Raw genomic sequence first — 20,390 nt, 5'->3', positions numbered from 1 at the left:
TGCCTTGTGCTGGCTACTTGTCCTGCTATATGTGTTCTGGTACTCTGAAGGTGTCTTCATCCTATTTTGGTGTGTGTCTTGCACATTTTATCTTTTTGTGAATAGTTTTTTTGTGTTCCATAACAGGGGAGTTGTGTTTCAGTCTTCTGTATCATGAGTGTGTGTCCTTCTTGAAATACGTGGAAAATCTTGGAAGTTTCCACAATGGTTTTCATGTTGGGAATGGAAGATTCCAGTAATTGATGTATCTGTGTTCATTTCAGGCCAGAAAGTGCTAATAACAGAAGACCTGGAAGATGTCACTGTGTTAGAAGGAGAATCTGCCATGTTCAAATGCAGAATCTCTCCTATAGAGTATAGCAAAGTGCAGTGGTTTTTGGATAAAACCCCACTCCATACCAATGAACTTAATGACATCCAGTCTCAGCCTGGCGGATATCACCTGCTAACCTTGAAAAAACTCTCTCTGAAGGACTCGGGGCTCATTACATTTGAAGCTGGTGATAAGAAAACATCTGCCAGTTTGGTTGTTAAAGGTAATTCAAGCATTAAAAACTGCAGGAGAGAAGAAAATGCTTAGAAATAACTATGGGATAATGTGAATAGCTGAAAAAAACACTACAAATTTGGCCCCATCATTTATATATCTATATATTTTTGAGTATATTGTTACCTATATAACAAAACCAGGACTGGAAAATTAGTTTCTTGCAATATTGGAGAACTGCCAATATGTTTATTGGACCTTGGGAATGTTATACTATAACAATGATACACTGGACATTGCGTCTAGTTTTCCTTCAGCTAAGCTCATAGGGCACCACTGCAAGGGTAAGTGAAAAGAAATTGATTAGCTCATAGAAAAAAAAAAAAGCAACAAATGTCTTAAATTTAATTTTTGTTGTTTGAAGGGCAGCACTGCACATGTTCTCTGCTATTTATGGTTGACAAAATTTTCTCCCGAAAAGTTAAACTAGGCAAAAACTACAGTGCTAGCCTACTTTCGTAGGGAAGGAATAAGGCAAATGCCAGATAACCTAAGAGTGTAAGTTTAGAGAAGTGTTGTTTTCTTAGTGGAAATATAAATATTTCTTATTACCCAGAGATGTGTAACATACAGTCTCTGTGTCAGATCGTATTCTCATTCTTTTCAGAATCATCCTGTTTCTTGCAAGGAAATTTTTTTCAAAATTCAAAAAATTTGCCCCAGTTGGCAATTTTTACCTTTCTACAAAAGTGCAAGTAGATATTTTTAAAGTGAAATGAAAGATGTATTTGCAAAGGGTTGACTTGTTTTGGTAACACCAGTACGTGATGCTGTATTGCGGAGAACAGTTCCTGATTTTCCAATTTATTGGGTTTTTATGTATTAAAAAGCCAGAAGTTAGGAGGTGTAAGACCCGTGTTGGTCAATTTAGCTTTTAGTATCTAGCGTAGGCTGATTCTAGGAGCTATAATATACTTCCAGAGAGCATTTCAACTCCTCTATCCTAAAAACATGTTTTGGAAATAAATGCCCCATCCTTGGAGAGCTGTCTGTTGTCTTCCATTTATGATACCCTACATGACCAGTCTAGGATATCTGCTTACTTTTTAGATGGCCTTGTAATGATGAATCATAGAATCATATGATGAGGTGAGCCCTCCTTTATATGACTGGCTGAGAAATCTGAATTGTACCTTGCTTCATCAAGAATTAGCCTTCTGCACTCCATTGGAAGGCCCAAGCTAAGAAGCACACATGGAGAAGTGTTTAAGAAAGTTGAGCCTCTGTCTTGTTGAAGTTCAATGAGATGTGAGAGATCTTATGTTTTACAGCATTTTCTTTCCAGTTTCTCCCAGATATCACTAAGTATTTACTAAACCAGATTTTATGGCATGATTAATGCCCTCCTGAGGGCTTTGTAGCCCAAGTTATTCATTGCTAACCTGTGGTTTTAATGCAAGTAATCTTGGACATAAGCCTCACAGATTACTTGTGATTTGAACATCTGCACCTCTTGTGAAAATCTCAGACCATTTTTATGTGATTCTAGAAAAGCCCTGCATCTTCACAAAGGAGCTGGTTGATACTGAAGTCACTGAGGGAAAGGATGTGATTCTTCACTGTGAAACCTCCAAATCAGACAGCCCTGTAAAGTGGTGCAAAGACGGGAAGAGCCTTAGGAATTCTTCTAAGTATAACATCAGTCGGTCGGGATTTGAAGCCAAGCTGGTCATATATGGGGCAGAAGAAAGAGACAGTGGCAGATATGAGTGTGAGGCTGGAGCAGCTAAAAGTAGTGCGGTTATTACTGTCAAGGGTAAGAACGTTTGGAGTAATGGTTTGAGTTCTACTTTGTCATCCACCACCAAGTTCAGAACAATGCACAGAACTGATGAAAATGTGAAGCTACACCGAAAAGGAGCCTCGTGTCTTTGCAGCTCAGTGCGGGAAAGGTTCTATTAAAATCACCCAGGATAGCATCCAGAGAGGTGGCAGAATGTGAAGCAGGAAAATGAAACAGGAAAATCCTTCATTTTATCCAATTTTATCTCCGTGAAAGTATCAACTCTCTAGAGCTGTCAGGAGAGGATGGGTCATGAGAGAATGGTGGCAATCTCTGTAGAAGATCATAGAATCGTTAAGGTTGAAAAGACCTCTAAGATCATCTAGTCCAACTGTCCAGCTACCACCAACATTGCCTCCTGACCATGTCCCTCCGTATCACATCTCCACTGTTCTTGAACACCTCTAGGGATAGTGATTTCACTGCCTCCCTGGGCAGCCCATTCCAACACCTGACCACTCTTTAGGAGGAGTTTTTCCTAATACCCAACCTGAACCTGCCCTGGCACAATTTGAGGCCATTCCACTTGTCCTATTGCTGTTACATGAGGAAAGAGGCCAAGTCCCACCTCACTAGAGCCTCCTTTCAGGGAAGTGTAGACAGCAATAAGGTCTCCGCTGAGCCTCCTCTTCTCCAAGCTGAACCACCCCAGTTCAGCTGCTCTCTATGAGACTTGTGCTTCAGATTCACCCAGCCTGAAAGATAATTCAGAGAAAAGATGAATCACCTTCTGAAACTCTTTCCAGTGCTATCTCTGTCCAAGGAGGGAGCTCATACACCCACATTTGTCTAAGAATTGCTTGAGGCAGCTGAATTTATTGAGTAGTGCATCCAAAAGCACTTCTTCCAAAGAATGTGGTCAGGGAGAAGTCAATAATTGAAAGGTGGTGTTTGAGCTGAAATAAATATTCTCTTCTAAGATATAAGAGATTTTAGTGCACTTCACAGAGCACGTTAGGAAAGTATGTGAGGCAAGCATTGGGACTGAGCTGGGCCAAAACCAGAGTCACTGCTGCTCACACTGTAAAACTTCCCCTAAGAGAAGCCAGCAAGAACAGGAAGCCTTTGGCTCATTGGAAGAGTCAACCTGAACCTCTGAGCATGAAGAGGAAGGGAAGCTGCTCACAGCATTTGCCGAGCACAAAGAAACCACATCAAGGCTGAGGTCTACAGTGTAAGGAAAGAGAAGAACTTGATATAATGAGGATGTCCCAATTGCTGTAACTGTCCATAGCACTGCAATACTTTTCCAGTACCCAGTACACACAAAGACAAGGTGCTGAAGGCCAGGCTGGATGGGGCCCCAAGCAGTATAATCTGAGGAAGGGATTGGTCTTGTTGTTGGGGGATTGTTGTATATTATATATTTTTTTTAATTATATGAAAGGAAAACACTTAGACATTTTTTTTCCTTCCCCTTTTCCCCAGTAAATGCTATCTCCACGGCAGCTCACCTTGAAGTCTTGAATCCCAGGCAGTGATAGAGCCTGCACAGGAGCATCCATAGGGGCCCTCTTGTGTTCTACATTTCTTTGGTGCTGTTTTTAAGTCTGCATTCATGTCTGATAAAAATCTGTTGTGGTTTCTTATGGCAAAAAATTAACGCTGTTGGTCACGAGCAAAGGTGCTCTGTCATTTCTTTGTGTCCTCTGTGTTATGTACCAGGTGATATTTATTGTGCCAGTTGCAGGCTCTGACCACAGATCTGCAATCTAGTTGAGTGTCTCCCAAACCCGACGTCACCAAGGCACGTCTAAGTTGTACCTGTGGAACTGGCTTTGGTTGCTTTGTATACTCTGTGCATTGCTCTGTGGATTTGGCTGTCTCCTCAGAAGGCCAAGGGAAGCTGAAGCAGGGCATTGCTCTATGTCTGTGCCCTGGCATTACATTAAATCATTTTGATGTTTACTACTGAGGGGATGGGAGTGGAAAATTCCAATAACCAAGCGTTAGGAAACTGGTGAAGATCTTGAAGGTTTAATTTTTGCCACTGCTCCAAGTACTGAGACCAGTTGCACACAGTTGGTGCCATTAATAGTACTGGAAGCATCTGCTGCTGTTGTTAATAAAAACAGCAATTGCCTTTTAATAGTGCAAATAGTGATTAAAAAGAAAAAAAAATATGGTTTCAGATACTTTCTGCTGTTGCAGAGTACATTTTCATTCCAGAGGTTTTCTATCTGAATAATAACCATTAAAAATAATGAAACAAAAAGGAAACAGTGATCTGCAAGCTTGACTGTGTGCAATGTCCCTTTTCAGAAATGCCAGTTCTCTTCAAGCAAGAGCTTCAAAACCAAGAAGCTAAAGAAGGGAAAGAAATCAAACTGACATGTGAGCTCAGCAAACCCGATACCCCAGTGAAATGGATGAAAGAAGGCACTGTTTTGCATGCCAGCGAGAAATATGAATTTAAACAGCATGGTACTGTGGCAGAGCTCATCATTCGGGATGTGACATCGATAGATGCTGGGGACTACACCTGTACTGCTGGGGAACTGAAGACCACTGCTCAGGTGAAAGTACAGGGTAAGCAGTGTTGGGTGCACTGCAGCACTCGTTGCATTGCTCTATAGAGCAACCATCTACAGTCTCATGATTAAAATCTAATGGCAACACAGCGTACTTGGAAGTGGTTGTACATATTTTTCATGTAATTTCATGTCTTTCATCTGGGATTTTAAATCTGACTCTTCCTGCTGAGCAGAAAATTAGCACAGATGATTTGTTTCCTATGCTCTGTGTGCTGATTGGTTTGCTGTTATACACAACCGTGGGACTGGAGTTAGAGATCAAGAGCATGGGAGCACAGGCAGAACATGAAAATTTAACATGGGAGAGCAGGAAGGAGCACCGTGCAGTCAAGTCCAGTCTCTGGCAAGCTGCAGGTGGCAAACTGGTTGATGTTTAGATTTCCTCAAATTCCCCAGACGTGCTCTTTAAAGGCTCTCAGATGCTATCAGCAAGAAGAAATGGCTTTAAACTGGAAGATGGTAGATGTTAGAAAGAAATCCTTTAGTGTGAGAGTGGTGAGACATGGAACAGGTTGCTCAGTGAGGCTGGGATGCCCCATCTCAGGAAGCTTTCAGGGCCAGGCTGGATGGGGCTGTGAGCAGCCTGGTCAAGAGGGAGGTGATTTGGAACTGTGTGATCTTAAAAGTCCCTTCTAACCCAAACCATTCTATGATATTGTGATTTATGTCAATGAACTACCATGTTGTACAGTGGGAGCTGATCCCTATTTCTGTATCCCAGCTGTTCCAGTCCTTTTTAAACAAACCCTGGAGAACACAGAAACGGAAGAGGGGAAATCTGTCTCTCTGCGCTGTGAACTCACAAAAGCAGATGCCACTGTGGTGTGGAAAAAGGGAGAAGCCATGCTCCAGGCAAGTGCCAAGTATGAAATGAAGCAGAAGGGGACAATGGCAGAGCTGGTGATTCATAATGCAGAGCCAGAAGATGCGGGAAGATACACCTGCGACACTGGAGACCAGCAGACCACAGCCCAAGTCAAAATCCATGGTAGGAATGAGACACCTGCTTGTGAGCACTTGTTATTGTCCTTGCCATGGTCTGCATATTTACACTGGGTGCTCAGAAAAAAAGGGATCAGTCCAAAGGAAAGGCAGCTCTGGCTGTGTCCATTAGGTTGCCCGTGTTCTAGGACAATAACTTCATACTAAAACGTATCAATCAATTAACCCTGACCTGATATAAATATATTTTTCCTCACCTCTGAAATAACTGTTCTGCTTTCTGCTCAGGTCATAGACACTTACCTGAGTTCTAAGCTGGGAGGTAAGAAGGTGATAAATATGTTCTATTTAAAGAATGTGCATTTCTTTTCTTTACTTATTGAACAATTTTTTCACATGCCTCTGACCAACAGCATTTGGGCAGCAAAGGAATGATTTCTTTGATGTTCTAATTATTGAAATATAGTTGTTTTGGTTTTAATTCCCTATAAACTCATGGAGTGCTGTTGTGAGTGCAGGTAGAGTCCTGGAAGTGAAGGTAAGTCAGAGCCCATTAGCTATGCCAAGAGAATTTGGTTTGGTCTTTTGAGTCTCATAAAGAGGTAACCAGTTGTTAATGATGCCCTAAAGTAAAATGAGAATGCTTCATTCCTCAGCCATCTCTGTGCTCTTTGAAGAAGAGCTTAAGAGTCTGGAGGCTCTGGAAGGTGGGACAGCCACCCTGCACTGCCAGCTGAGCAGAGAGGCCCCCGTAGAGTGGAGGAAGGGGCACACTGTTCTCAGGCCAAGTAACAAGTACAGGATGAGACAAGAGGGCACGGTGGCTGAGCTACTGATCCATGACCTGGCGACAAAGGATGCCGGAGACTACACATGTGTAGTGGGAAGCCAAAAAACCACAGCAACCTTATCAGTGAATGGTAAAAAGTCAGAAATAACTCATGAAATTCTGGAATATTTCTGTCCATCTATTCTCTCTTCCTTTCTATATATTCCTTTTCAACTCCTACCTTTATGTCCTCTGTCTACTCTTCTCAACCTTCCACTTGTACATGTGTAATGGGAAGCCAAAAAACACAGCAGCCCTATCAGTGAAAGATAAAATGTCAGAAATAATTCATGCAATTCTGTAACATTTCTGTCTATCCTTTCCTTCTTCCTTTCTATGTATTCCCTCTCAACACCTGCCTTTATGTCCTGTGTCAACCCCAACCTTTATGTCCTGCGTCCGCTCTTTTCATCCTTCTATTCTTTCACATTGCCATGTCACTCCTTTCCCCAGTCTTCATCTGCAATCAGATTTAATCACTCTCAGTGTTGCATGTGTGTTTCTGTAACGTCTTCTCAGAGGCCTTTCTCAAGTGAAGGGCACTGGTGTGCATGTACACCTTCCTAAATTAGTATGGAAAAAGATACTTTGGGATTTGCTGTTAAGGAGGATTCTTTACCTCCTGTCTGGATGAGATTGTTGTTTGTGTGTGTGTTCTTGATCAAATCTCTGTAGCAGAACTATTTGCTAGAGAACGAAACCAAAAAAAAAAAAAAAAAGATGGATATGGTTAGGGATAAGGGTTTGGGAATAAGGTCTGGGGAGTCCTTTGTAAATCACAATGCAGCCTCTGACCAGAGGGGCATTGGGGTGCAACCCCTTGTTCATTCTGCATCTCTCAGCCCTGCCAGTCCACTTCAAGAAAGAGCTAAAGAACGAGGAAGGTACAGAGAGTGGAACAGCCACACTGCAGTGCGAGCTGAGCAAGGCAGTCAGCACGGTTGAGTGGAGGAAGGATGGGAAGGCACTGATGCCAAATGGCAAATACAAAATGAGACGAGAAGGGCGCTTTGCTGAGCTGGTCATCCAAGACCTGGACTTGACCGATGCTGGGAGTTACACCTGTGTGTGCGGAGACCAGAAGACCACAGCTACTTTGAGAGTGAACGGTAAACGTTCTACCTATCTTGTTAAACCCCAAGCTTAGTGTTTGGCAGCATTTTCTGATTGTCTGATGCTTGGTCAGTACGAGTTTATAGAGGTTTCATGTTGTCAGCTCTGTGGAGCCAGTCGTCGTGCTAGAGAGTATTCCCTTGTTTTTGTCCTTTGAGACAGCTCAGCAATGTTCTGTATTGCTCTTTCTAATTTGCTTCTCTCTGCTCCAGAAGGTCTTCTCCCCTCATATAACTTAGCAGTAGAACCTTGGGTTAAATGTATACACTGCAGTCCAATAATTCATTGAAAGGTCCGGGTCATTTCATTACATTTCTGATTCCATCTCTATTGGTATTGCATCCTTCAGCCTTGCCTATCCTCTTCCAAGAAGAAATGGTGGACAAGGAAGCTACAGAGGGCCAGGCAGTCACTTTGCACTGCAAGCTGAGCAAATCGGCTCCTGTTGAGTGGAGAAAGGGGAATAAAGTCCTCAAACCGAGTGAGAAATACAAAATAGAGCAGGAAGGCCCCTTTGCAGAGCTGGTGATCCAGGATTTGGATTCGGCAGATACTGGTGATTACAGCTGTGTGTGTGGAAATCAACAGACTACAGCCACTTTGACAGTAAATGGTAAAAAGAAATTCTCAGCACACGTTTCTGAACTCTTTCTCGTTTTCTCCCACTGCATCTACCTCTCCACACTTTCCCATTCCCACCCTTGCAGATAGATTTTTCTTTCCTGTTTTTCTCCTCTCCCTATGCTCCACCACTCCCTCCCTCTCTCTCTCCTCTCACCTGTTCCCCTCTTGATGTGCTGTGTTTGAAGGACCTCTGAAGTACAGGTCTTCCTCTCAACACAATTCCTGATCCAGTGCAGCTGCTGTTTAGATTTTTTTTCTCATAGGGATTGTCCTAGAGGTGGGATTAATATCTGCTCTTAGTTTCCTAGGCTGCTACGTCTGTTGCTCCTAAGTAGAAAGTGTTTTCATTAAAGTATGATGCTAAGGAGTATCTTAATGAAGAAATACTCTTTTTTTCACGCTCCTACTGTTCCCAACCCTCTTTTTGTTAAGCAGTTTTGTTTTAATTCTCACCAAACGTTTGCTGTATCTGCAGGAAGCCAACAGCACGTTTGCAAGGGTTTGGCTTAGGGGATCCATTTATAAAATTACAGACAGTGCCTCAGCTCAGGTACTTCTGTAGAAGTGTTGTTTTGTTCAAGACAGACAAGCTGCTCTGGGTGTCCTACCGAAATAGGCCTTTAATTTTATGACCTGTAAAATAAAGGGTAGATGACTTGTTAGCTAAGTTAGTAGATAGAAAAAAAGCTTGCTTTAAAATAAACTTTTAAAGCATGCAGACAAGGAAAAAAAGTTAAACTGAAGTATGAACATAATCCTGGAGTGTGGGGAAAGCCTTGTGGCGTGCAGGTTCAGGGAGATGAAGGAAGAGAGCAAGTAGACTGTGGGTCGGCCTTTCTCAGCTTTGATGCTATGTCCGTATTCCATTTGCTCTGCAGTCCTACCCATTCTTTTCACCAAAGAATTGAGCAATGAAGAAGCTACAGAAGGTAAAAGTGTCTCTCTGCGCTGTGAGCTGAACAAGGCTGCTGCTAATGTGGAGTGGAAAAAGGGACTCAAGACCCTCAAGTCGAGCGACAAGTATAAGATGAAACGGGAAGGCATCACTGCAGAGCTTTTAATCCAAAATCTAGACATGACGGATGCTGGAAACTACTCCTGTGTGTGCGGAGACCAGCAGACTATGGCTGTTTTAACAGTGCATGGTAAAACAAAAGAATCAAGACAAATGCTACAATTAACTACTGTGTTTTCTCTGTCCACGTGGACAACAGACACCTCGTTACCCTGCCACATCCTTCCTCTGCCAGGCCTTCATCCTCAGCTCCGTGGTGTCAATGATGTGTTTCTGTTGGCACCAAGGTGGCTGGTGTGCGTGGCACAGGAGGGGTGTCAGAGTATGAGCTTGGGGAGAAGATAAGGAACCAGGATTGCTGCTACCCATTTGCTGAGGATTGGTATCTTGGTTTTCCCTCTTTCAAATCAGAAATCAGAATCCCCATTGTGCTCGATAACGTTGAGTTCCAAAAAAGGACCACAACTTGGTGTTTTTAAGGTTTCATCAAACTCAGACTGGTTAGGTTATTCCCTGAAATCTTATTCCCACTCTCTATTTTCCTGGGATACCGAAGTAGTTTAATACATACAGACCAGTGATCACTGTGATCTGTTACTCTTCTGTGCAAAGCAAATGCAAACTGGCTAAGTGATTATTATCCCAAGTAATTTTTATTGTGACTGACATGTTTGAAAGAACATGTCAGTGGAAGTGAAAATGCTTGTTGCTTGTTTTCCCCATCATGTATTGAAATGAACAATTTCACTTCAAATCAACTTCTAGAATGAAACTCATTCTTTCATTTCATTCTTTTTCTAGTGTAGACTTCCTTTCCATCTGCTTAATGTTCAAACTTAACAAACATCCTACTTCCATCATGGTTTAAAAATTCGTGTGAGAAACCCTTTTTTTTCTTGCCAGACATTTCAGTTTAATTGTTTTTAGTGGAAATTTCACAGGGGAAAAAAAAAAGGCCTTCTACTTCTGTCTATATTGATTTGTTTCTCTGAGTGAAACACCTCTGGGTTAGAGCAATCATTGGATCCTTTCCTGGTGATGGCATTTTGCTCCTCATACTTACTCATGGAGAATACTGGCAATTTATGTTCTTTGTATCGATAAATCCATTCAAGATAAGAAGGAAAAGGGAAATTAAATATCGCTGTTTAATTTGAACTCCTTGGAGCTCACATCTCACTGCTCATATTGCTGTCCTCAGCTTTACCTGCGTTTTTCAAAGAGGGTTTGAAGAACAGAGAGGCCACCGATGGTGGAACCGCCACACTGCGCTGTGAGCTGAGCAAGGTTGGAGTGCCAGTGGAGTGGAAAAAAGGAAATAAGATGCTCAAATCAAGTGATAAGTATAGGATGAGACAAGAAGAAACCTCTGCAGAGCTGTTGATCCGAGACCTGGACGTAGAGGATACCGGAGAATACACCTGTGTGTGTGGAGATCAGAAGACCTCAGCTGTCTTGACAGTGCATGGTAAAAAATCCCATTCTCCTTTATCGTAGCTGCATCTCAGACGTACACTTTTTCCCTGGGAGGTCTCCTCACTGGTTTTGATGTTTTGATTCTGCAGCCTTTTTGTGGTTTAGAATGTCTTGTGTTGGAAGGGTCCTCAAAGACCAGCTTGTTCCACCTGGTTTGCTGGTATTTCATCCTGTCTCCCAAAGTCAGGGTGAAAAACATCACCTAATGGCAGCATGGAGTTGTGATGGTTTTGTTCCCTAGAGCCTTCTGAATGCTTTTAGGGTGCGAAGAGCAGTTGATAGGGTCCGAAACAGCTAGGCCTCTAGCTACAAGCTTGTTCTCAGAGGGTTTGTACTCTGTATCTCTGATATCACTGGATGCCATTGCTAAACTTGAAGGAAAGTTCATTAAGAATTCTGAGCTCAGCTAGCAAGAGGTTTTTTCAATGTGGGAGCGAATGACTCTTTTGCAGCACTGTGATGTATTTTACCAATGAAACTGTACTTCAAAAAAAAAAAATCCATAACCAACAACCCACCAACAAACCATTACTCTGAAGGTCCTGGATTTGGGAGAAGTGAGCCAAAATTTGTTCCTGCCTCTGCTGTGGCAATTAGCGAAAAGCTCTGGATGCCCCTCCAACAGTTCACAGCAGTTCCAGTAGATTAAAGGAACACTTCTATTTGAGGTGCCTCTGAAGGGTGAGATGATTTTAAGAACAAGAGCAAAACTGGAGACAAACATCTCTCTGATTTCTCTGCATGCTTTTATTTCCTTTTATTTCTTCCAGTTAAAGGTATTTGAGTCCTTTCCTTCCTCTGGGCTGGTACTTGCTTGTGCAATTGGTGACACCACACAAGGCAACTTGCAGAAAACCATGGCCTAATGGTGCACAGGACCTTCTATATCCATAGTATCACTGAAGTTAAAAAAGACCTCTAGGATATCCAGTGTCAAACCCCTACCCATCCCCATCATGCCCACTAACATGTCTCTCAGTGCCACATCTACACATTTCAAGGTCCAGTTAATGGTTTGATGTACTCTGTTTATGTTACATCCCTTAGCTTTGCCTGCGCTTTTCAAAAAAGAACTCGTTGATGTGGAAGCCACAGAAAGTGGGACAGCTGTTCTGCAGTGTGAACTGACTAAATCCGCTCCGGTGGAGTGGAGGAAAGGACAGGAGTTGCTCAAGCCCAGTGAGAAGTACAAATTGAGGCTAAAGGATACCATTGCTGAGCTGATAATCCAAAGCCTGGAGGAACAAGATGCTGGAGATTACACGTGTGTGTGTGGAGACAAGACAACTACAGCATCTCTGACAGTGCACGGTAAAATACATACATTCAGTAGGGAATTTCTGCATTGCCATCTGTGCTTCCATGCAGGATCACAAATTGGCATTGATTCCATCTATTACTTTAGATTTTTATGATATGTGTCTACCACATTCTTTTACTGGAAATCCTTCACTTGGGAATGATACATAGCATCTTACAGCCTTTTCTGTTCCTGTTCTTTCACATGAATGCAGTTTGGAAGCAGATACTGAAGATCTTGATGAAGTAGTAAATATCACTTTCCATTAATTAATTTCTAGGCGCATCATTTAGCACTGAGTTTTCACCTCTTTCTCTTAGATATAATTGGAAAGTGCTCTGTTAGGTTAACACTTGAGAAAGGCAGGTGAGAATTATGGATTGCAGCCTGGAATTTTAAGTAATGGGGCTCCAGCTAATTGTTCATCTAATCTCAAGACAGAGCTGTGCAAGTTCTTTTAAAGCCCGCCATCAGCTTTCTGCTGCTTGCATCTTAAAATGCCTTCAAAATATACATTCCAGTACTGAAATCACAGTTTTGCAATCCTGGTTTCTGATTCATGCTGTAGTGAGTGAGGCAGAGATGCCCCCAAAGTTGTTTGTCTCTCATGAACTATGTGTTAATGAAAACTTTTTGAGATCAAAGGGTTTTGAGGCAACGGAGCAGTCAAGATACGGTACTTCCTCAATATTAAAATGCTCTCTCTTCACTTGTGATCTTCAGCCCTCCCTCCACATTTTAAAAAGGAGTTGAAGAACGTGGAAGCCACAGAAAATGGCACGGCCACTTTCTGCTGTGAGCTAAACAAGCCTGCAGCTTCTGTGGAATGGAGGAAAGGAGACAGAGTCCTGGAGCCAAGTGACAAGGTCACCATCGCATGCAAGGGCACAACTGCAGAGCTGGTGATCCATGATTTAGATCTGGCAGATGCTGGAGATTACACATGCTGTTATGGAGATCAGAAAACCACAGCTGCTCTAAAAGTGAATGGTAAAAAAATCTTATACCCAATAAAGTAGATTATTTCCAAACAGATTAAAAAAAACAAACAAAAAATAAAACACCCCAAAAGCAGTATTATTGAAATTGCAGCCTCATTTCAGATGAATTTAGCTACATGTGGTTGAACTTGTGCATAAAGTCCTGAAGGTGCTGGTGAATGCCAGGTCAGATGTTTATTGCAAAAATTTCAGTTATTCCTCTTGGTTCAAACCGAGTTCTTTTTGATGTTCGTGTTACCAAGTATTTGCTAAAGAAGGGAAATCACAGTTCTTACTATGAAGTTGATTGTAAAGATGGTACGGTCCCAAAACGGAGGTGATGAGTTTTGATAAACAGTGTGGTGTTAAACATTCTTGAGAATAATTTCACTACCAGAACATAAAACTCATGGAAAAGTGAGGTTGATGCCTCAGACATAACTCAATGTATGAGCTTTTCCAGTAATGATCAGAGTTATGTCGGGTCTTAAATGCCCCAGTTTGGCTTTATTTTCCATTGCAGTAGGCAATGCCCAAAGTGAGGCAGGATTCAGTCTTGCAGAATCTGAGGAAATATCTGGTGTGATTCTCCATTTCAAGCCACAGGCCATGCCATAAAAAAAAGCTCTGCCTTACGAACAAGACTTTCCAAAGTCACTATCAGATGATTCTCAGAGCAATTATCAATGCTACCTGGATTAGGGAAGGCTTTGCTTGTCATACTGGTCCGCAGGCCACAAACAAGTGGTTACTTAATGGCTCCCATGGTCACACGTTCTCTTCATTTTAAACTCCTCAGCATTGCCTGCATATTTCAAGGAAGAGATGAAGAACGAGGAAGCCACAGAAGGAGGAACAGCCATGCTGCAGTGTGAGCTCTCTAGGGCCGTCCCCGTGGAGTGGAAAAAGAAGCACAAAGTGCTCAAATTGAGTGAAAAATATTCTATGAGGCAGGAAGGTTCCACAGCACAACTCCTGATCCATGCTTTGGAAGTCAAGGATGCTGGGGAGTATACCTGCGTCTGCGGGGACAAGAAGACTACTGCAGTGCTGACAGTGCATGGTAAAAGAAAAAACACCAATAACACCACATTATTTTTATCTAATTCTAGCTAGAATTCTAGTTCTGTTGATTATTTAATGTTGTTCCCAAGTTTCCTCTCCCTGCTCCCATTAGTGCATGACTATATTTATTGCTTTGTACCACACTGAAGGATTCCACACGCTTACATGTTCTGTTCTGTTACACACATCTGACTTGGGCATGTGCATTCTGGAAACGAGCAGCCTTAGATTTCAGGTTAAGTTAGGATGGGACAGATTGGTATGAATAGTACAGACAAAACTTGATCTCAGTGCAACTTTTTAGTATAACTTTGATCAAGGATTGTGTAGATTGTATACTCAGAATACTCAGCATTGTGGAGTATGAGACTTCTTCATAGTCCTCAGTGAAATACTTCTTTGAACTTTTTTTGGAATAGAGGAGAACACGATTTCCACTACTAATGCAGGACAGGAGGAAGTAGTTTCAGCCATCTTTCTCACCCAGGAAGTCAGTGAATCGAAATCATTGCTTTGCTTCCCAGACTTTGTCATTTTGATGTTTATGTACAGCACAAGGATAGGTTCCATCTTGAACCTCCAATTTAACTGTGGGAAATAGAATTAGAAAGGGCCACTACAGTCATCTAGTCCCAATTCCTCATCCCTGTGTAACCTAGGCTTAAAAACCTCTGATGGTGAAGAATCTGCAGTTCCCCTGGACACCCAACCCACCGCCTGTCTGTCATTACTGTTGGAAAGTTCTTCCTAAGGCCAATAGAAACCTTTCTTGAGCTAACTTAGGTCCTTTCTTCTTGTTCCATACACTGGGAAGAGGAAGAAATCTTGTCTGTAAAACTGCTTTACAGATTTGAAGACTTCTATCAAGTCTCCATCTCTAGTCTCTTTTCTGGATTAAGCAGTTTCATTTCTTTCACACTTTGTACGTAGACCATGTTTCGTAGACTTCGGCTCATCTCCATTGCAGTCTGGAATGCCTCCAGCTAATCCACATCCTTCTAGAAGAACACTGGCCAAAAATGGACCAACGTGCTCCATGTGAGGCCTTCCAGGCTGGAGCAGGGTAGAAGTGTCTTGGTTCACATGTCACGTATCTTGCAATGACACTCCACTTTATACGTCCTATCATGATTATTGCTTTCTTCATATCAGAATTGCATTTCTTGACTTGCATTTGAACTGTGATCTCCCATAATCCCAAACCTCTCTCTGAATATCTGCTGCCTGTTATTTCCATTATTTCCTATCTTGTATTTGTGTGGTTGATTGCTTGTAAACATATTTTGCACTTGCTCTTACCAGAGTGCAGCCTATTTTTTTTTTGTACCACTGTTTCATCCAGTTCACAAAGTGCTTTCAGTTTTCAGTTTCTCTCCCAGCTTGAGTTCCCCTGCAAAGTTAGTAAGACTAATCTATATCATTGGCTTCAGATTTCTATTTTCTCTTAGTTATTATTAAATATTCAAAAAAAAAAAAAAAAGGAATTTGAACACTTTGTTTTTCTGTACGCCACCAACTATCAACATAGATTCCTGAAAGAGGTAGACCAACCCCTTCTTTGTTGTTTTCCTTTCTTCTGATCAGCTTACTGACTGTCATTATGTTATTTCTGTTCCTTCTAGTTCAAGCTGGCCAGAATTTCTGGAATTTACATACTAATATTCTGACAGAACCAAGAGCCACAAGTTGAACTGTGGGCAGAGGTCACAAATGGGTACAAATGCACGGAGCACACAGCTGTGTCTGGAGACATTTGATGTCAAAGTCTCATTGTAGATTATTTTCCAGCTCTTCTCTCTGCTTGGTCTCTTTGCCTAAGAAGTTCCCAAGTCCAGAATTTGGGAACTGCCCTGACCCTGCTGAAATGCACAGAGAACCTGACCTTTCTGACTTTGCCTTTCTATTCTCTAGTATTTCTTTCACACAGATCTAAGATCATTATGGTCCTTTTCAACCCAGGGCATTCTGTGATTCAACGATTCTATGTTTTATGGCTCTCTGAATTTCAGGACAATGAGAAACTTTTCACTTAGGCAGACTATTCCTGATAGTCCTTGTAGCGGGACAGTCTGTGTAATTATGCCCTTAATATAGCTTCTTTGAGAAGCGTTCTGCTGTCTTAAACCTTGTAATTAAGATTGCTTCTACTTGGTTGCATTTAACAATTCTAAAAGAATTGAAGCTTTCATTGTTTCCCACATGTTTTCCTTTCACCTTGCTCTGTCACTGCCTGTCCTAAGACCCATGAGCTCCTCTGCTTCATAATGGGTAGCTGCCCAGTTATTCTCCACATCTGTATTCTCATATATTTATTTCTTGCTGGTCAAAGTCAGGGCTCAGAGATCTTCCTCTTCGACTCTTTCATACGTATTCTACAACCAAACGTGGTCTCCATGTCATTCCAAAGACTTAGCAGACACTGTCCCATCCTACGGCTCCCAGGTATGTACATTGCCACCCAGTGTTATACTCAGTTATTCTATTAGTTGTTCCAAAGGGTGTTAGGACACTCCTGAATCTCCTGATATGATAGTCTTGTAAGAGTCCACAATGGAGACATCGTACTTCTTTTTCCTTTCTATTCTATACTTTCAAGATGCCTGCCTATTTTACCCATCAGCCTTTTGCATTCATTCTAACTCTTGAGCTAGGCATCTTTAGTGCATAAATCTTTTCTTTAACTTCTTTTTTCCTGATGATAGTATAACCTTCTGTACCAATTTTCCAGGCTGAAGTACAGTGAGGAAGTTATCGTTTTGGCCATACGTGAAGTCTTCCTATTCCTGCTGTTTGTGTCAATAACAAGGCATGGATAGATAGTGGTGAACATCACGTTAATCTTTTTGGTGACCAAAAGCTGCATGTCATGAAAATGTTTGCTCTTTGTTTCTCAGCCCTTCCTGCTCTCTTCAAAGAAGAGTTAAGAAACGAGGAAGCCACTGAGGGTGACGTGGTCACTCTGCGCTGTGAGCTGACCAAGGCTGCACCAGTGGAATGGAGAAAGGGGCACGCAGTGCTCAAGTCTAGTGAGAAATACAAAATGAGGCAGAAGGATGCCACCGCAGAACTGGTGATCCATAACCTAGATGAGAGTGATGCTGGTGATTACACCTGTGTGTGTGGGGATAAGCAGTCCACAGCTTCCTTGGCAGTACACGGTAATCACATTTTTCATCTAGATGACCTCATCATCAAGCTCATGGTGTTGATTCTTTTTGTTTTTTTTCCCCCATGTTTGTTGTTGTCTCTGCATACTTTCCTCTGAGTTTGACATTGCACATCATGGTAGTAATTAATTTGCATTTCTTTTATCTAACGGGAAAACCAACACCCTTCACCCCTAATACAAAGTGGCCTTAGGACTTTATGAAGTATGTAGATGTGAAAACAGACCCTAGGACATCACCCCATTCTTGCTCCAGCCTTTCCTTCCCCCAGCTCTGCCTTTCATCCAGAGGCTGTTTGCAGCTCCATTTAACCCTCCATCCGTTGCATCCTCAGCGCTACCTGCACACATCAAGGAAAGCCTGAAGGGCGAGGAAGTAACAGAAGGACGAACGGCCACTCTGCGCTGTGAGCTGACCAAGGTTGCTCAGGTAGAGTGGAGAAAGGGAAGCACTTTGCTCCAAGCCAGCGACAAGTACAAAATGAGACAGGAGGGCACCGTCATGAAGCTGCTCATCCACGACACAGAGCTGAAAGATGCTGGAGAATACACGTGTGTGTGTGGAGAACAGGAGACAACCGCTGCCTTGATAGTGAATGGTAAAAAAAAAAAGCACAACAACATACCTATGTGTCTGTATCACTGTGTACTTTTTTGTCTAGCTCATCACTATTTGTTGTGTGTTCACCTGCAGCTGGATTTAGATAAAACTGTAAGCTGCCTTCAAGCTCTGGTTGCACCTGGGCTTCTTTTCTGCCTATGCCTATTTGTTTTTCCTGTGCCTTAGGATTACAAGGAATTTGCAACTATTTCTCCACTGAAATGTTCTCTGTTTCTTTATGTCCTCATCCATCATCACTTGTGTGACGTGTCATTTTTTAATGTCCTCTGTCCATTTCACGACCTTCAGCCTTGCCTGCACTTTTCAAAGAGGAGCTGAAGAACCTGCAGGCCATGGAAAACCAGACAGTCACTCTGCGCTGTGAGCTGACCAAGGCTTCACCTGTCTCATGGAAGAAAGGAAACAAAATCCTCAGAGCAAGTGAAAAATACATCATGCGGCAGGATGACGTCCTTGCAGAGCTGGAAATCCGTGAGCTTGATCTGCAGGATGCAGGAGATTACACCTGTGTGTGTGGAGACCATCATACCACTGCCTCTCTGACAGTGAATGGTAAAATCACTTTGCAGATGGCTGTCCACTCTTTTGTTCTCTGCAGCGTTCTGCTGTGGTGTGAAACGGTCACCTATCAGCTTCTGGATTTTCCCTAGGAATTAATTTGTGTTCAGAAAAGGACAACTTTATGTTCTGGCTTTTTTTTTTTTTTTTTTTTTTTTTTGGTCAATTTTCCTGAAAAGGGAGCTAAAGAAATAGCTGTTTTTGTCATGCAGACTGCGTTGTAAATTTAAGTGTATAGTGCCAGTGAGTTTGGAGGGAGTCGCAGGATGTATTGGGGCATGGCAGGGTGTATCAGGGCATGGCATGAGATACTGGGGCATTTTGAGGGCTCAGAACCCCTTTTTGAGGGCTTATGGCCCTATTTTGATGGATTGTGGCTCCAGTTTGAGAACTCAGCCCAACTGCCAGGAGTTGGACTCTGGTCCTCATGGGTCCCTTCCAGCTTGGGATATTCTATGAAATGCTCATGTTAGGCTGAGATGTTTTAGAGGGCAACCCTGTGATATATTCTCTAAGTTGCTTCTTGCATCCATCTAGCCTGTGGTACTTTGATCTTTCAGCTCAGCACTTCTTTTCTTACTGTCATTGGTGGATCTCATTTTCCACATCATCATAGTGGAAACCTCAACATCTGGACTATCTGACTTGGCTGTTCTTTAACTTAAATCGATAGTGATGCCAGTCACGAGTGCAAAGGTCATAGTTTAAATACGTTGTCTATTGGCTTTCTATTCCCAGCCCTGCCAGCAGTTTTCAAGGAAGAGCTGAAAAATGAAGAAGTCGTGGAAGGAGCATCAGTCTCTCTGCGTTGTGAATTAAGCAAAGCAGCTCCAGTGCAGTGGAAAATAGGGTCCAAAGTGCTCAAAACGAGTGAAAAATATCAAATGAGCCAGCCTGGCACCATTGCAGAGTTGGTCATTCGTGACCTAGATGTAACAGATGCTGGAGATTACACTTGTGTTTGTGGTGACCAGAAGACAACAGCAACCTTAACAGTTCATGGTAAAAAGTCTTCATTAAAATTAATAGAGTTATAGGTAGACATGAGTCTGGATCAGAGGTTATGATCTAGGCTATCAAAAGAATGGGTTGGAAAGGGGAGGCATAAGGGGGAATAATCCAGAGCAGGATTAGAATTCTGGTTTTCTAGTGACCATTTGTCCGTGTTGTGTCCTTCAGCTTTGCCACCACTCTTTAAGGAAGAGCTTAAGAATGAGGAAGCAGAAGAAGGCAGAGATGTCAGCCTGCACTGCGAGCTCACCAAGGCTGCTCTGGTAGAGTGGCAGAAGGACCAGAGGGTTCTCAAACAGAGTGGGAAATACCAGATGAGGCAGGAAGGGACCAAGGCAGAGCTGGTGATTCGTGGAGTGGCTGAGGATGATGCAGGAAACTACAGCTGTGTGTGCGGAGAGCACCAGACTACTGCTGTCTTAACAGTACAGGGTAAAACTGATCTGACCTGTTTCCTAACTAGACATGCCTATCCTCTGCTAGCAGGTGTTCACTTCCCCACGTCTGTTTGTTCAGCCTTATTAACTGCCCTTCCATTTGTTTGAAACAGTATTTCCTGTCTTTGATGACCTCCGATTGGAAAACACTGCTCTATATTCTTCTCCATCCTTTTGTTTTTTTCATTTCCTTAAACACAAGCCTGCTATCCTCTCATCTTTCCCTTCTGCCTCTCCTTTCATAGCACATAAACCCACTGTTCTTTTATCTTTCCTTTTCTGCCCTTCCTTCCTAAAGCACAATTCTGCTTGTTCTTTGCCTCTTCCTTCTGGCATTCTCAATCTGTGCCATTTGACTGTAGGCTATAGTAAGACATATTCTGAACAT

At 42.4% G+C, this 20,390-nt stretch overlaps 1 protein-coding gene across 14 annotated transcripts in view; it reads left to right on the top strand.

The window, feature by feature from the left end:
- The window catches only part of OBSCN (obscurin, cytoskeletal calmodulin and titin-interacting RhoGEF), a 170,363-nt gene that overhangs the window by 64,657 nt on the left and 85,316 nt on the right, over positions 1-20,390 (top strand). For 10 of the 14 annotated variants that reach the window (XM_010712264.4, XM_085226863.1, XM_085226861.1 and 7 more), the window contains 17 exons: positions 264-536; positions 2,037-2,303; positions 4,593-4,859; positions 5,586-5,852; positions 6,463-6,726; positions 7,478-7,744; positions 8,098-8,361; positions 9,251-9,517; positions 10,589-10,855; positions 11,911-12,174; positions 12,887-13,153; positions 13,943-14,206; positions 17,103-17,366; positions 17,710-17,973; positions 18,285-18,548; positions 19,293-19,556; positions 19,734-19,997. In XM_010712264.4, the coding sequence (XP_010710566.2) occupies positions 264-536; positions 2,037-2,303; positions 4,593-4,859; positions 5,586-5,852; positions 6,463-6,726; positions 7,478-7,744; positions 8,098-8,361; positions 9,251-9,517; positions 10,589-10,855; positions 11,911-12,174; positions 12,887-13,153; positions 13,943-14,206; positions 17,103-17,366; positions 17,710-17,973; positions 18,285-18,548; positions 19,293-19,556; positions 19,734-19,997 (4,518 nt within the window). The remainder of the gene's footprint in view (positions 1-263; positions 537-2,036; positions 2,304-4,592; positions 4,860-5,585; positions 5,853-6,462; positions 6,727-7,477; positions 7,745-8,097; positions 8,362-9,250; positions 9,518-10,588; positions 10,856-11,910; positions 12,175-12,886; positions 13,154-13,942; positions 14,207-17,102; positions 17,367-17,709; positions 17,974-18,284; positions 18,549-19,292; positions 19,557-19,733; positions 19,998-20,390) is intronic. The other 4 variants (XM_085226859.1, XM_085226867.1, XM_085226865.1 and 1 more) reach the window with 4 other exon arrangements.

The sequence above is a fragment of the Meleagris gallopavo genome, chromosome 6 (genome assembly GCF_905368555.1).
Source record: "Meleagris gallopavo chromosome 6, MGAL_WU_HG_1.1, whole genome shotgun sequence".
NCBI classification, from domain to species: domain Eukaryota; kingdom Metazoa; phylum Chordata; class Aves; order Galliformes; family Phasianidae; genus Meleagris; species Meleagris gallopavo.
The sequence above is the reverse complement of the archived record's forward strand: the minus strand, read 5'-3'. Positions and strand labels throughout refer to the sequence as shown.